Source organism: Oncorhynchus tshawytscha, linkage group LG14, assembly GCF_018296145.1.
Source record: "Oncorhynchus tshawytscha isolate Ot180627B linkage group LG14, Otsh_v2.0, whole genome shotgun sequence".
Lineage (NCBI taxonomy): Eukaryota > Metazoa > Chordata > Actinopteri > Salmoniformes > Salmonidae > Oncorhynchus > Oncorhynchus tshawytscha.
This window is the reverse complement of record NC_056442.1, coordinates 24,180,837-24,196,237: the sequence shown is the minus strand read 5'-3', so window position 1 is coordinate 24,196,237 and position 15,401 is coordinate 24,180,837. Positions and strand designations below refer to the sequence as shown.

General features: G+C 43.2%; 1 protein-coding gene across 2 annotated transcripts in view; it reads right to left on the bottom strand.

The window, feature by feature from the left end:
* LOC112266829 (protein phosphatase Slingshot homolog 2) overlaps window positions 1-15,199 on the bottom strand; it is a 42,379-nt gene extending 27,180 nt beyond the window's left edge. For both annotated transcript variants that reach the window (XM_024444682.2, XM_024444683.2), the window contains exons 1-2: window positions 14,827-15,199; window positions 10,234-10,277 (exon numbers count right to left, since the gene is read on the bottom strand). In XM_024444682.2, coding sequence (XP_024300450.1) covers window positions 10,234-10,277; window positions 14,827-14,889 — 107 coding nt within the window. In that variant the 5' untranslated portion in view covers window positions 14,890-15,199. The remainder of the gene's footprint in view (window positions 1-10,233; window positions 10,278-14,826) is intronic.
* Between the last annotated feature and the right edge of the window lie 202 nt (window positions 15,200-15,401).

Below are 15,401 nucleotides of genomic sequence, written 5' to 3'. Positions count from 1 at the left end.
GCCGTGGGACCAACAGCTGTCGTGTCTTTCGCGTGCGTGTTTGTGCGTGGCACAGAATAGATGATATTGGCACTCTTACCATAACTGGTAAAGACTAAGCAAAACGTGGAACATTGAGTACCGCACGAAACATTGCCTTCAATGTATTTCTAGTACTGGAATCCTTATATGTATGTATGTATGCATGCATGTATGCATTTATGTAACTGATAATTTGGGCTTCTTGTTACATAACCAATGAGGGGGTCAGGCTGTTACAATAAAGGGGTTGGGTGAGGAGTTGGGGGGGAGGAATTGGCAAAAGAGGCAGCCAAATGACAAAATAGCCCAAGATCTGAACACTCTCACAGAGGACATTGAATGGGCGGGGCGGGGGGGCAATGACCTCACCATTGCAATAGTATTACCTAATAGATAATTGAGCCCACATGTCCTGCAGCATTGGAGTGCAGAGTGAAGTCAGTGCAAAGCATAATGGGCGTTAAATGTTCTGTTATGGGGTTGTACTGGCCAAATGCACACAATGTCATGTGGCTCCTTCTCAGCATGAAGCCAAACAGTTCACAGTGGTGGAGCCAGTATGTTTGCAAACTAGAACTGCACTGGTATGGAGAACTCTGATTCCTACCTTGCATTAGCAGAATTCAATAGACTAATTCCTGACCAGAAGTCAAATTAAATCAATGCACAGAAAATATGCTACATTGCAAGGGTTAGGTGTATATAACAGGAACATGAGAACATAAAACAGCCATGACAGCTGAATAGGCCTATAAGTAGTTAGTACAGCAGACTTTATAATGCCGACTAGCTTTCCAAAGACAATGGACTTTTCCACGACTGTGTAAAGTTAGGCTCGTTACAACAATCAGCTCTGTCGTCAAGTAATTCATTCTATGTAATATCATTATCATGCCGTGAATTTCTGAAAGGTCCTATGATTGAGAGTTCAGGTGAAAATCTACTGACGAGAACAATACTTGACATTAGGCCGATACTCAAACCAAGACAAACACACACCCTTGCTTGTCAGTTCCAAGGATACTATAACCAGGTCCTGTCAGCCTATAGCAGGGTTCATTAACCAATTTGGCCCATAGGTGGTTTTTACTTGGCCCCTCGAGTTTTGAGCTAAGAAATAATACATAAATACATGTAAGGTTTGGACACACCTACTCATTCAAGGGTTTTTCTTTATTTTGACTATTTCCTACATTGTAGAATAATAGTGAAGACATCAAAACTATGAAAAAACAAACAGAATCATGTAGAACCATCTCAATTGGGTTGAGGTCAGGTGATTGTGGATGCCATGTCATCTGATGCAGCACTCCATCACTCTCCTTCTTGGTCAAATAGCCCTTACACAACCTGCCGGTGTGTTTTGAGTCATTGTCCTGTTGAAAAACAAATGATAGTCCCACTAAGCCCAAACCAAGTGGGATGGCATATCGCTGCAGAATGCTGTGGTAGCCATGCTGCATAAGTGTGCCTTGAATTCTAAATAAATCACTGACAGTGTCACCAGCAAAACCCCCCCACACTATCATACCGCAATGCTTCACGGTGCAAAGATAATCCGTTCACCTACTCTGCATCTCACAAAGACACGGTGGTTGGAACCAAAAATCTCAAATTTGGACTCGTCAGACCAAAGGATAGATTTCCACCGGTAACGTCCATTTCTTGCGTTTCTTGGCACAAGTCTTATTATTGGTGTCCTTTAGTAGTGGCTTCTTTGCAGCAATTCAATCATGAAGGCCTGATTCACTCATTCTCCTCTGAACAGTTGAAGTTGAGAGGTGTCCATTACTTGAACGCCAAAGCATTTATTTGGGCTGCAATTTCTGAGGCTAGTAACTCTGTACATTAGAGGTAACTTTGGGTCTTCCTTTCCTGTGGCTGTCCTCATGAGTTTCAGTTTCATCATAGCGTTTGATGGTTCTTGTGACTGCTCTTGAAGAAACCTCCAAAGTTCTTGAAATTTTCCAGATTGACTGACCTTCATGTCTTACAGTAATGGACTGTTGTTTCTCTTTGCTTATTTGAACTGATCTTGCCGTAATATGGACTTGGTCTTTTACCAAATAGGGCTATCTTCTGTATACAACCCCTACCTTGTCACAACAGAACTGATAGGCTCAAACGCATTAAGGAAAGAAATTCCACAAATTCACTTTTAACAAGGCACACCTGTTAATTGAAATGCATTCCAGGGGACTACCTCATGAAGCTGGTTGACAGAAAGCTTTGCACACTCTTGGCAATCATCAAGGCAAAGTGTGGCTACTTTGAAGAATCTCAAATATATAATTATACAGCACCAGTATAAAATTTTAACACACCTACTCACTCTACCACAAAGGCCTGATTGGTGGAGTGCTGTAGAGATGGTTGTTCTTCTGGAAGGTTCTCCAATCTCCACAGAGGAACTCTGGGCAGCCAGCTCTAGAAAGAGTCTTGGTGAATGGTGTTCTTGGGGACCTTCAATGTTGCAGGAATTATTTGGTACCCTTCCCCAGATCTGTGCCGCGACACAATCCCGTCTCAGAGCTCGATGGACAATTCCTTAAACCTCATGACTTGGCTGTTTGCTAAAGACAACAACCCTAAGCATACTGGCAAGACAATGCAGGAGTGGATTCGGGACAAGTCACCGAATGTCCTTGAGTGGCCCAGCGAGAGCCTGGACTTGAACCCGATCAAACATATCTGGAGAGACCTGAAAATAGCTCTGCAGCAACGCTCCACATCCAACACGACAGAGCTTTAGAGGATCTGCAGAGAAAAATGGGAGATGGGTGCCAAGCTCAAGAACATTCAGATACTTGTCCCGAAGCCACCCCTGCATTGTCTTGGCAGTGTGCTTTGGGTCGTTGTCCTGTTGGAAGGTGAACCTTCTCCAGAGTCTGAGGCACTTAGCGCTCTGGAGCAGGTTATCATCAAGTATCCCTCTGTACTTTGCTCAGTTCATCTTTCCCTCGATCCTGACTAGTCTCCCAGTCCCTGCCTCTGAATAACATCTCCACAGCGTTATACTGCTGCCCCCACATTCTTCACCGTAGGGATGGTGCCAGGTTCCTTCCAGATGTGACACTTGGCATTCAGGCCAAAGAGCTCAATCTTGGTTTCATCAGTCCAGAGAATCTTGTTTCTCATGGTCAGAGTCCTTTAGGTTCCTTTTTGGAAAACTCCATGCGGGTTGTCACATGCCTTTTACTGAAGAGTGGCTTCGGTCTGCCCACTACCAGAAAGGCCTGATTGGTGGAGTGCTGCAGAGATTGTTGTCCTTCTGGAAGGTTCTCCCATCTCCACAGAGGAACTCTGGAGCTCTGTCAGAGTGGCCATCGGGTTCTTGGTCACCTCCCTGAACAAGGTCCTTCTCCCCCGATTTCTCAGTTTGGCCAGGCAGCCAGCTGTAGGAGGAGTCTTTGTGGTTCCAAACGTCTTCCATTTAAGAACTATGGAAGCCACTGTGTTCTTGGGGACCTTCAGTGCTGCAGAAATGTTTTGGCGACCTTCCCCAGATCTGTGCCTTGACACAATCCTGTCTCAGAACTCTACGGACAATTCCATTGACCTCATGGCTTGGTTTTTGCTCTGACATGCACTGTCAACTGTGGGCCCTTGTATAGAGAGGTGTGTGCCTTTCCAAATCATGTCCAATCAATTGAATTTACCACAGGTGGACTCCAAGATGTATAAACATCAAGGATGATCAATAGAAACAGGATGCACCTAAGCTCAATTTCGAGTCTCGTAGCAAAGGGTCTGAATACTTATTTAAATAAGGATTTCTTTTATATATACATTTGCAAACATTTCTAAAAACTTGTTTTCGCTTTGTCATTATGGGGTATTGTGTCTAGATTGATGAGGAATTTATATTTAATCCATTTTTGAATAAGGGGGTAATGTAACAAAATTTGGAAAAAGGGAAGGGGACTGAATACTTTCCGAATGCACTGTATACATAGTTTGTTTCTGTGGAATTTTTATTGACTGCAAAAACACCAGGAAATCTACTCAAAGTTATTTTATTTTAAGAAATCGGATCAAGTATTCCCACGCACAACAAGGAGTCACATGATTGTATACAAATGTAAGAAAAGTTAGAAATGATTATGTTTTAGTCAAATGTTATATCCATTTGGGCTTCTTGCTGTCAAATTGCAGTCTACAAATTACGTAATTATGTTCTGACGCCCAACCATTCACTCCAGCAAAAAAAGATTTTTTGGGGGTCCTGCAGCTAAATCTAGTTGATGATCCCCGGGCCTATAGACTATACAATAGGTTAGCCTATGGGCTACTAACCTATAGGATAACCCATTATAACCTACAGCCTAACCTAAACTCATCAAAAAAAAAGAAAAAAAAGAAACATCCCCTTTTCAGGACCCTGTCTTTCAAAAGATGAATTTGTAAAAATCCAAATAACTTCACAGATCTTCATTGTAAAAGGGTTTAAACAGTTCTCCATGCATATTCAATGACCTATAAACAATTAATGAACATGCACCTGTGGAACGGTCATTAAGACACTAACAGCTTACAGACGATAGGCAATTAAGGTCACAGTTACAAAAACTTAGGACACTAAAGAGGCCTTTCTACTGACAAAAACACCAAAAGAAAGATGCCCAGGGTCCCTGCTCATCTGCGTGAACGTGCCTTAGGCATGCTGCAAGGAGGCACAAGGACAGATGTGGCCAGGGCAATAACTTGCAAAGTCCGTACCGTGAGACGCCTAAGACAGCGCTACAGGGAGACAGGACGGACAGCTGATCGTCCTCGCAGTGGCAGACCAAGTGTAACAACACCTGCACAGGATCGGTACATCCGAACACCACACCCTTTGGGACAGGTACAGGATGGCAACAACATCTGCCCAAATTACACCAGGAACGCACAATCCCTCCATCAGTGCTCAGACTGTCTGCAATAGTCAGAGAGGCTGGACTGAGGGCTTGTAGGCATGTTGGTAAGGCAGGTCCTAACCAGACATAACCGGCAACAACGTGACCTATGGGCACAAACTAGAAGAAGTTGACCGATTATGATTTTAACGCTGATACCGATAATTGGAGGACCAAAAAAAGCAGATACCGATTAAAATGGGCCAATTTTTGGGGGGTTGTAATAATGACAATTACAACAATACTGAATGAACACTTATTAACTTAATATAATACATCAAATCAATTTAGCCTCAAAAAAATAATGAAATGTGTTCAATTTGGTTTAAATACTGCAAAAACAAGTGTTGGAGAAGAAAGTAAAAGTGCAACATGTGCCATGTAAGAAAGCTAACTTTTAAGTTCCTTGCTCAGAACATATGAAAGCTGGTGGTTCCTTTTAACATGAATCTTCAATATTCCCAGGTAAGAAGTTTTAGGATGTAGTTATTATAGGACTATTTCTCTCTATACCATTTGTATTTCATATATCTTTGACTATTGGATGTTCTTATAGGCACTTTAGTATTGCCAGTGTAACAGTATAGCTTCCGTCCCTCTCCTCGCTCCTACCTGGGTTCGAACCAGGAACACATCGACAACAGCCACCCTCGAAGCAGCGTTACCCATGCAGAGCAAGGGGAACAACTACTCCAAGTCTCAGAGTGAGTGACGTTTGAAATGCTATTAGCCCGCACCCCGCTAACTAGCTAGCCATTTCACATCGGTTACACCAGCCTAATCTCGGGAGTTGTTAGGCTTGAAGTCATAAACAGCGCAATGCTTGAAGCATTGCGAAGAGCTGCTGGCAAACTGCACTAAATTGCTGTTTGAATGAATGCTTACGAGCCTGCTGGTGCCTATCGTTGCTCAGTCAGACTGCTCTATCAAATCATAGACTTAATTATAACATAACACAGAAATACGAGCCTTAGGTCATTTATATGGTCGAATCCGGAAACTATCATCTCGAAAACAAAACATTTAGTCTTTCAGTGAAATATGGAACCGTTCCGTATTTTATCTAACGGGTGGCATCCATAAGTCGAAATATTCCTGTTACATTGCACAACCTTCAATGTTATGTCATAATAACGTAAAATTCTGGCAAATTAGTTAGCAACGAGCCAGGCGGCCCAAACTGTTGCATACACCCTGACTCTGCGTGCAATGAACGCAAGAGAAGTGACAATTTCACCTGGATAATTCTTATGGCTAGGGGTTCCGCTAGCTAGCGGCACCCCTCGACAACATTCCGCTGAAATTCAAAAATACATATTTTTAGAAATGTACCTTTCACACATTAACAAGTGCAATACACCAAATGAAAGAAACTTCTTGTTAATCTACCCATCGTGTCCAATTTCAAAAAGGCTTGACAGCAAAAGCACAACATAAGATTGTTTAGGTCAGAGCCAAGTCACAAAAACAACCATTTCTCCAGCCAAAGATAGGAGTCACAGAAAGCAGAAATATTGATACAAGTAATCACTAACCTTTGATGATCTTCATCAGATGACACTCGTAGGACATCATGTTACACAATACATTTATGTTTTGTTCAATAAAGTGCATATTTATATCCAAAAATATCAGTTTACATTGGCGCGTTACTTTCAGTAATGTTTTGCTTCCAAAACATCCGGTGATTTTGCAGAAAGCCACATTAATTTACCGAAATACTCATAAACATTGATAAAAGATACAAATGTTATTCACAGAATTAAAGACAGACTTCTCCTTAATGCAACCGCTGTGTCATATTTCAAAAGAAATGCACGGAAAAAGCACACCATGCAATAATCTGAGTACGGCGCTCAGAGACGAAACCAGCCAAAGAAATATCCGCCATGGTGGAGTGAACATTAGTCAGAAATAGCATTATAAATATTCACTTACCTTTGATGACCTTCATCAGAATGCACTCCCAGGAATCCCAGTTCCACAATAAATGTTTGATTTATTCGATAAAGTCCATAATTTATGTCCAAATTCCTCCTTGTTGTTGGCGCGTTCAGCCCAGTAATCCATCTTCATGAGGCGCGAGCAGTAGGGCCAGACGAAAAGTCCAAAAGTTCTGTTACAGTCCGTAGAAACATGTCAAACGATGTATAGAACAATCTTTAGGATGTTTAACATAAATCTTCAATAATTTTCCAACTGGAGAATTCCTTTGTCTGTAGAAAAGCAATGGAACGTGAGCTACCTCTCACGTGAACGAGTGTCACGAGCTTGTGGCACTCTGCCAGACCATTGACTCAGAGCCCTTATGAGCCCCTCCTTTACAGTAGAAGCATCAAACAAGTTTCTAAAGACTTGACATCTAGTGGAAGTCTTAGGAAGTGCAATTTGACCCCATAGACACTGTTTTCGATAGCCCAGGCTTTGAAAAACTACAAACCTCAGATTTCCCACTTCCTGGTTGGATTTATTCTCAGGTTTTTGCCTGCCATAGGAGTTCTGTTATACTCACAGACATCATTCAAACAGTTGTAGAAACTTCTGTGTTTTCTATCCAAATCTACTAATATGCATATATTCGCAACTGGGACTGAGTAGCAGGAAGTTTCCTCTGGGCACGCTTTTCATCCAAACGTGAAAATGCTGCCCCCTATCCCAAACCGGTTAATATTGCCTGCTAACCTGGATTTCTTTTAGCTAAATATGCAGGTTTAAAAATATATACTTCTGTGTATTGATTTTAAGAAAGGCATTGATGTTTATGGTTAGGTACAGTCGTGCAACGATGGTTCTTTTTTCGCAAATGCGCCATTGTTAAATCATCCCCGTTTGGCGAAGTTGGCTGTCTTTGTTAGGAAGAAATGGTCTTCGCAACGAGCCAGGCAGCCCAAACTGCTGCATATACCCTGACTCTGTTGCAAGAGAAGTGACACAATTTACCTAGTTAAAAGAAATTCATGTTAGCAGACAATATTAACTACATATGCAGGCTTGAAAATATATACTTGTGTATTGATTTTAAGAAAGGCATCGATGTTTATGGTTAGGTACACGTTGGAGCAACGACAGTCCTTTTTCGAGAATGTGCACCGCATCGATTATATGCAACGCAGGACACGCTAGATAAACTAGCAATATCATCAACCATGTGTAGTTAACTAGTGATTATGATTGATTGATTTTTATAAGATAAGTTTAATGCTAGCTAGCAACTTAGCTTGGCTTCTTACTGCATTTGCGTAACAGGCAGGCTCCTCGTGGAGTGCAATGAGAGGCAGGTGGTTCGAGCGTTGGACTAGTAACAAAATACATAAATAACTTTTAAAACATTAAAAAAATGCCCAAATCGGTGTCCAAAAATACAGATTTCCGATTGTTATGAAAACTTGAAATCGGCCCTAATTAAATCGGCCATTCCGATTAATCAGTCGACCTCAAGACTGGCAAAAAGTGCTCTTCACTGACGAGTCGCGGTTTTGTCTCACCAGGGGTGATGGTCGGATTCGTGTTTCATCGAAGGAATGAGCGTTACACCGAGGCCTGTACTCTGGAGCGGGATCGATTTGGAGGTGGAGGGTCCGTCATTGTCTGGGGCGGGGTGTCACAGCACCATCGGACTGAGCTTGTTGTCATTGTAGGCAATCTCAACGCTGTGCGTTACAGGGAAGACATCCTCCTCCCTCATGTGGTACCCTTCCTGCAGGCTCATCCTGACATGACCGTCCAGCATGACAATGCCACCAGCCATACTGCTCGTTCTGTGCGTGATTTGCTGCAAAACAGGTATGTCAGTGTTCTGCCATGGCCAGCAAAGAGCCCAGATCTCAATCCCTTCCACCAAGGGACCTGTTGGATCGGAGGGTGAGGGCTAGGGCCATTCCCCCCCAGAAATGTCCGGGAACTTGCAGGTGCCTTGGTGGAAGAGTGGGATAACATCTCACAGCAAGAACTGGCTAATCTGGTGCAGTCCATGAGGAGGAGATGCACTGCAGTATTAATGCAGCTGGTGTCCACACCAGATACGGACTGTTACTTTTGACCCCCCCCCCCCCCTTTGTTCAGGGACACATTCAATTTCTGTTAGTCACATGTCTGTGGAACTTGTTCAGTTTATGTCTCAGTTGTTGAATCTTATGTTCATACAAATATTTACATTTACATTTGCTGAAAATAAAACAGTTGACAGTGAGAGGACATTTCTTTTTTTTGTTGCTGAGTTTATAACTATTAACCTGTGTGAATGAACCTTATTCCAAGAGACAGTACTGATAAACCCAAATGCCAAGACAAGTGAACCAACACAAACAAGTGATGTCCTGTCCTTCTATAAAGCACACACTGGCGTCAAGCGGCAGGTAACACAGATATCAGATACAACTACGCAAATATATCAGCAGGAGTAATTCATTGGAGTAGTCATACACGAGTACTACAAACCAACCCAAATACTTATAGGCTGACTATTTTGCATTTCAAAAATCCTAGTGTTTTGGAGACGCAAAACCGCAACCATTACATTACAAGTCTACATGTTGATTAAAAATGTCATTCAAGATATTAGAAAATATATTTGATCATATACTGTAAATTGAAAGGAGATATGCAGTCCCTCGTGTTATGCTTGTGTATGCTTTTTATAACAGCCCAGGCCTAGTCATCATTTTTATTTTAACTAGGCAAGTCAGTTAAGAACACATTCTTATTTACAATGATGGCCTACCCCGGCCAAACCCTGACGACGCTGTGCCAATTGTGTGACACCCTATGGGACTCCCAATCACAGCCAGTTGTGATAAAGCCTGGAATCGAATCAGGGTCTGTAGTGACGCCTCTAGCACTGAGATGCTGCGCCACTCGGGAGCCCAATGTTCCACACCCGCCTGTATAATATTCTTGTTCTGTTCAAGTGTTTGCTGAGACCCCCTCTGTCAGTCATTGTGCTGCCTCGGTCTCTGGCTAAATGAGAGTCAGTTGACTCTGCAGCAGAGTATGTGAGCGGAGTTGATCCAAGAGACAGTATTGATAATCAACCCAACTGCCAAGACAGCACATTAACTCCGGTCAACACATTCCCCCTAGTGGACAGTAGCTGGAACTACAGCTGAGCTTCCAGAGGTCCAATGACAGACATTTGTCGTCTCAGCTGACTCAGGCACTGAACACAACAATAACTGAGGAGAAATTAAGCCGGGCCTGGAAGGTTGTCAGCACAATGGCCAAAAATACTTCAGAGCTGTTCAATTACAATACGTTGACTTCTAACAGTAGGCTTCAGCCAATCACGTCAGTGTGACTGGTAATGATCCCATCTTACCTCCGGGGCTGGGAGCGACGGTCATCCTCACCACTGTCAGCCTCCTGGGGAGAGAGCAGAAAACCAGTCAGAAACCAACAAACGCATGCATGTGCACACTAACGCATTCATAAACGGACTACAGTAATGACACATTTACAGACAGACACACCCATCAATGTGTGACCGCACAGACAGAGACAGACAGCTGCAGTCACATGACTAGACAAGGTTGCTTGTTCACAATAACCGGCCTGAGCAAGGACATAAGCATATGAATCAAGTCGAGTGACTCAAATGTCTAACAATGAGCCAAACAGATTCTTAGTACTACAGCAATATTAGGAGGTGTGTCGCTGGCAGACCGTTTGAACAAGAATTACACACCCAGTCAAAACATCTGTTAATATTTAGGCTTGATAGACTTAAGTGTATAGCTATCTATTCAAGGGAGATTTTGCGTCAGGAAGAGTGAAATAACCTTATTTTAAAGAGGATAATGAATTCCACAATGGCTAAATGTGCCGCTAAATATGCACTTTCATCCATGTCATGGGGTTGGCCGTTGTGATATTTCACAAAACCCAGAATAAGGCAGAATAGATAAGGGTTAAAATGGCTGCCGGCCTGTTTTGAAGCGTCCCTCTCGCTCCACCCCCACTCACCCAGGCCAGGCAGTCTGTTGTCCCTGCTCAGACACAGACAGGCCATAATCCCAGCCTGTTCTGCTCCAGTAATCCCCAAACTCAGGGAACTTTCTCCCAGGGATCAGGCTGTCAATCCTGGACACAGCAGCCCTAGCAGATTTCCCCCATCTCTGTCCAGCCACACGGTCACAGAGACAGAGAGAGAGAGACTGAACTGGGTTAATAAAGCCCAATGCCCCACACATTGGCTACATTCACCATGTCCTATACAGACACGATGTACATGACACACAGGGGATGGGATGAAGTGGTTCAGCGAATGAATCTTCACAGAAGAGGAGAACACACACAAAATCCCAGAGAGAGCTCAGGCCTATACTCAAGAACACAGAAATGCTTACATTTAGGCCTCGTCTATGTAAAGAGATCTGCTTGTTGGGCTTGGGCACATGACCATGATGGCGCGCAAACATGCACAAATCAAAAAGCAGACAGTTAATGCTGGACTGCCACACTGAATGTACTGTAGACTACTACAATGGAGGCAAACATGCCTTGGCCTGGACATAAACCCTCACACATCAGAAATACAGAAAAGAAACATGGTGACTCAGGAGAAATATGACTCGAGGGAGCCAGCCGTCCCTTCAATGAGAGGAGCTTTCCAAAACATTTCACCCGCTGTTTTTCAACAGCGAAAGCAACAGAGGCCAATAGGCTGCTATAGAAAGGTGTTTTAGTGGAGAAGTGGAGAGACCGCAAGCTTCCTCTTCTCCCCGTGGTTAAGTCACCATACATGTAATACTATGTACAGGCCTATCTCCATGGTTACCATGCCATCACATGGAGGAAGGATGTACAGGGGATTGCATCGAGCCAATGAGAGGGGAGGATTTAGTGTTGCTAATAGGCATATTTTCCCCAGTCCAGCAATCCCTCTCTCTGATTCGATGATCAGAATACAGAGTAGGCTTAATTAATAGGCGAGTCAATATTTGACACTTCAGTCTGCGCCGATACTTACCTAAACAACAGTCAGTGGTAGGAGTGAGAGACAGAATCGGCCTAAATCAAATAAGCTAGGCCTAAAGTTTCCTTGCATGGTGTTAACGTCAATGGGATATCAAGACACGGAGCTAAAGGAGATGATAGCGCTATGTCCACACTCCCCCCAATCATCATGACCATCCATCGTTCCAAGGACGCCAGCCATAATAACCCTGACCTGCGTGGCATCTTGCTGTGGTAATGGTCTACCAGTAGAACATAGCGGAGGCGGACCTTCTCAAGACGAGAAGGCCTAGGGCATCTCACAAGAGCACTCACATGGGTGCCTCATAGGTCACACGACAGGCAGCTGGGTGCCCTCAGCGCCATCGCTGTGCCAAAATAGAGAAACGCTTGAGTAAATGAGGGATACAGAGTATGTTTAAAGCAGGCGCTTCCACACAGGTGTGGTTCCTGAGTTAATTAAACAATTAAAACATCCCATCATGCTTAAGGTTACGTATAAATATATATTATGTTGGCTACCATGGCTAGTAGAAGATATCTCAGTGACTTACAAAGAGGTCTCAAAGTAGCATAAGGAAAAGGAAAGAGGATACTAGTCAGTTGCACAACTGAATGCAGTATGTGTTCCGCATTTAACCCAACCCCTCTGAATCAGAGGTGCGGGGGCTGCCTTAAAAATCAACATCCACGGCGGTGGCCGGGGAGCAGTTGTGGGGGGTTAAGGGTGTGTCTCAGTCACCAGATTTCAACCCAACTGAACACTTATGGGAGATTCTGGAGCAGGGCCTGAGGCAGGATTTTCCACTACCATCAACAAAACACCAAATTAGGGAATTTCTCTTAAAAAGAATGGTGTTGCAGCTTTCCAATACAATTCCAGACACTTGTCCAATCTATGCCAAGGGTCATTGCAGCTGTTCTGGCAGCTTGTGGTGACCCAACACCCAAGTTAGAAGAGTATCCTAAACTCAAGAGAGCTGAACAGACTGAAGAAGGAGCTGATCTCAACCCCCCACCCCCAATCTGCCAAACTAACCCTGATTCAGATGACCATCCTACCCATGCTAGGTCACGGAAATGTAATTTATAGATCGGCAGGTAAGGGTGCTCTCGAGCGGCTAGATGTTCTTTACCATTCGGCCATTAGATTTGCCACCAATGCTCCTTATAGGACACATCACTGCACTCTATTCTCCTCTGTAAACTGGTCATCTCTGTATACCCGTTGCAAGACACACCCATTGATGCTTATTTATAAAACCCTTTTAGGACTCACTCCTCGGCCTCACTCCTCCCCCCCCCTATCTGAGATGCCTACTGCAGCCCTCATCCTCCACATACAACACCAGTTCTGCCAGTCACATTCTGTTAAAGGCCCCCAAGGCACACACATCCCTGGGTCGCTCTTCTTTTCAGTTTGCTGCAACTGCCGACTGGAACGAGCTGCAAAAAAAAACTCAAACTGGACAGTTTTATCTCTTCATTCAAAGACTCAATCATGGACACTCTTACTGACAGTTGTGGCTACTTCACGTGATATTGTAGTCTCAAACTTCTTGCCATTTGTGCTGTTGTCTGTGCCCAATAATGTTTGTACCATGTTTTGTGTTGCTACCATGTTGTGCTGCTGCCATGTAGTTGTCCTGTTGTGTTGCTGTCATACTATGTTGTTGTTTTAGGTCTCTTGTCATATTTTTATTTTAATCCCAGCCCCCATCCCCGAAGGAAGCCTTTGGTAGGCAGTCATTGTAAATGAGAATTAGTTCTTATCCGACTTGCCTAGTTCAAGTTTCTTTTTTTTTTTCAAAATTAAGACACTTTAGGTTTCATTTATTTTGTCAGTTACGTATAAATAGGCTATCTGCTCCTTTCACCTACATAACCTGATATCTCTGTCTGACTGACTGCTCTTAACACATCTCTACATTTCTGTGTTCACCTTTGCTTTAGCTGTTTTCATGGCTGTTGAGAGAAAGACAGTGAATCACTCATGGTCCTCTTTCCCATTTATACTGGCCTAATGTGATTCAGAGACATGTCACAGCAACTATTTTTCTCTAGCCACAGACAGCTCGCAATGGATACGTCACAAATAGCTCCCTTTTCACTTTTGTCCACTACTTTAACCCTCGATGTCATATGGGATCTTCCCCAATGTGGAGCATAAAAAGGTCAAACTAATCCGGTTCTCACGCACAATATGAGAATAACTTGAGCCTAGTTGACGTGGACCTGTTGTGAGAGTCCATTACATTGTTTTAGCTAGGTCTTTTTAATACAAATTGTGAGTTTTAACTCTATACAGTACAAACATTTATGGCAGTGACCGAGTGCAACATTATGATCAACTAGCTATGCGCAGGTAAACTCGCCAACACAGATTGACACCGACTAAGAAAACTAAACTGGCTTCTTTTGAGTTCTTTAAGAACATGTGTATAATTGACTTGGGGATAAAACAGGTCAGATATGCACTGGAATTATTTGCATTGCAAAACAGTCACTACTGTACCTGGCTAGCTAGCTGGTCAGGCTGTGACGTTTAACTTTGTTTATTTAACTTTATATGCAAAAGTGTTTTTATACACAACGCAGACAGCTAAAACACATTTCAGTTGAACAATTTCTTAGGAACGCATGCGCACAGAAAAGCAGGACATAGTTGGGACACACTTTTCACCGCACTTCGTTTCAAAGTGATTTTCGTCGCAGGTTAGGAGACCATTTCCGCTAACCCTAACCCTTTTCCTAACCTTATCCTAAATCTCCTACTACGAAAAGGTCAGTTCGGTATCGAAATGCCGTGAAAAGTATTTCCCCTAGCTAACTAACAGTAGTGTATGGGACAACAACCTGCTTGTTAGCTACGTTAGCCATATCCACCCTGAACAATAACAGTAGAGTTTAGCCTTAAATCCCGTGCTATGACAGACGACCAAGCTCGACAACTCACCGACACGCAGGGGCTGGAGGTAACGCTGGGTGTTGGCGAACGCTGAACCGTGACCAACGCCATTCAAGGTCCAGGAAAAGGATACCTTAGTTAGAGAAAGCAGAGGTGGCGAGATGTTCATAATTTGAGTAGATGATGTGCAAGGCGCCCGAGGTTATTCGGTCGTTGCTGATTTCCCTCCTATTCATTCAGCAGCGTATTTTGACGCATGCGATCCGCTGGCCAGCTGTCAAACGACATTGTTTAATGCTGCATTGATAACAATTCGTAAATACTAGCATACGACTGGGGAAAAATCCACGTGAACGCCCCTCCAACTCGTAATTACTTGTGGGAAATCATCTCTGAGCTCCACCTTCTCCCACATGATGAACTCTAACGTCACATACTAAGGAAATCAAATCACATTTTATTGGGCACATACACATGGTTAGCAGATGTTATTGAGAGTGTAGCGAAACGCTGGTAAATTACTTCGATAAAAGCATTTTCGGCAGTTAAAATAAACATTATTTATAGAAAACGATATATTATTGTCATTTTTTAACACTATAATTTGTTTGAAAGCATGATAG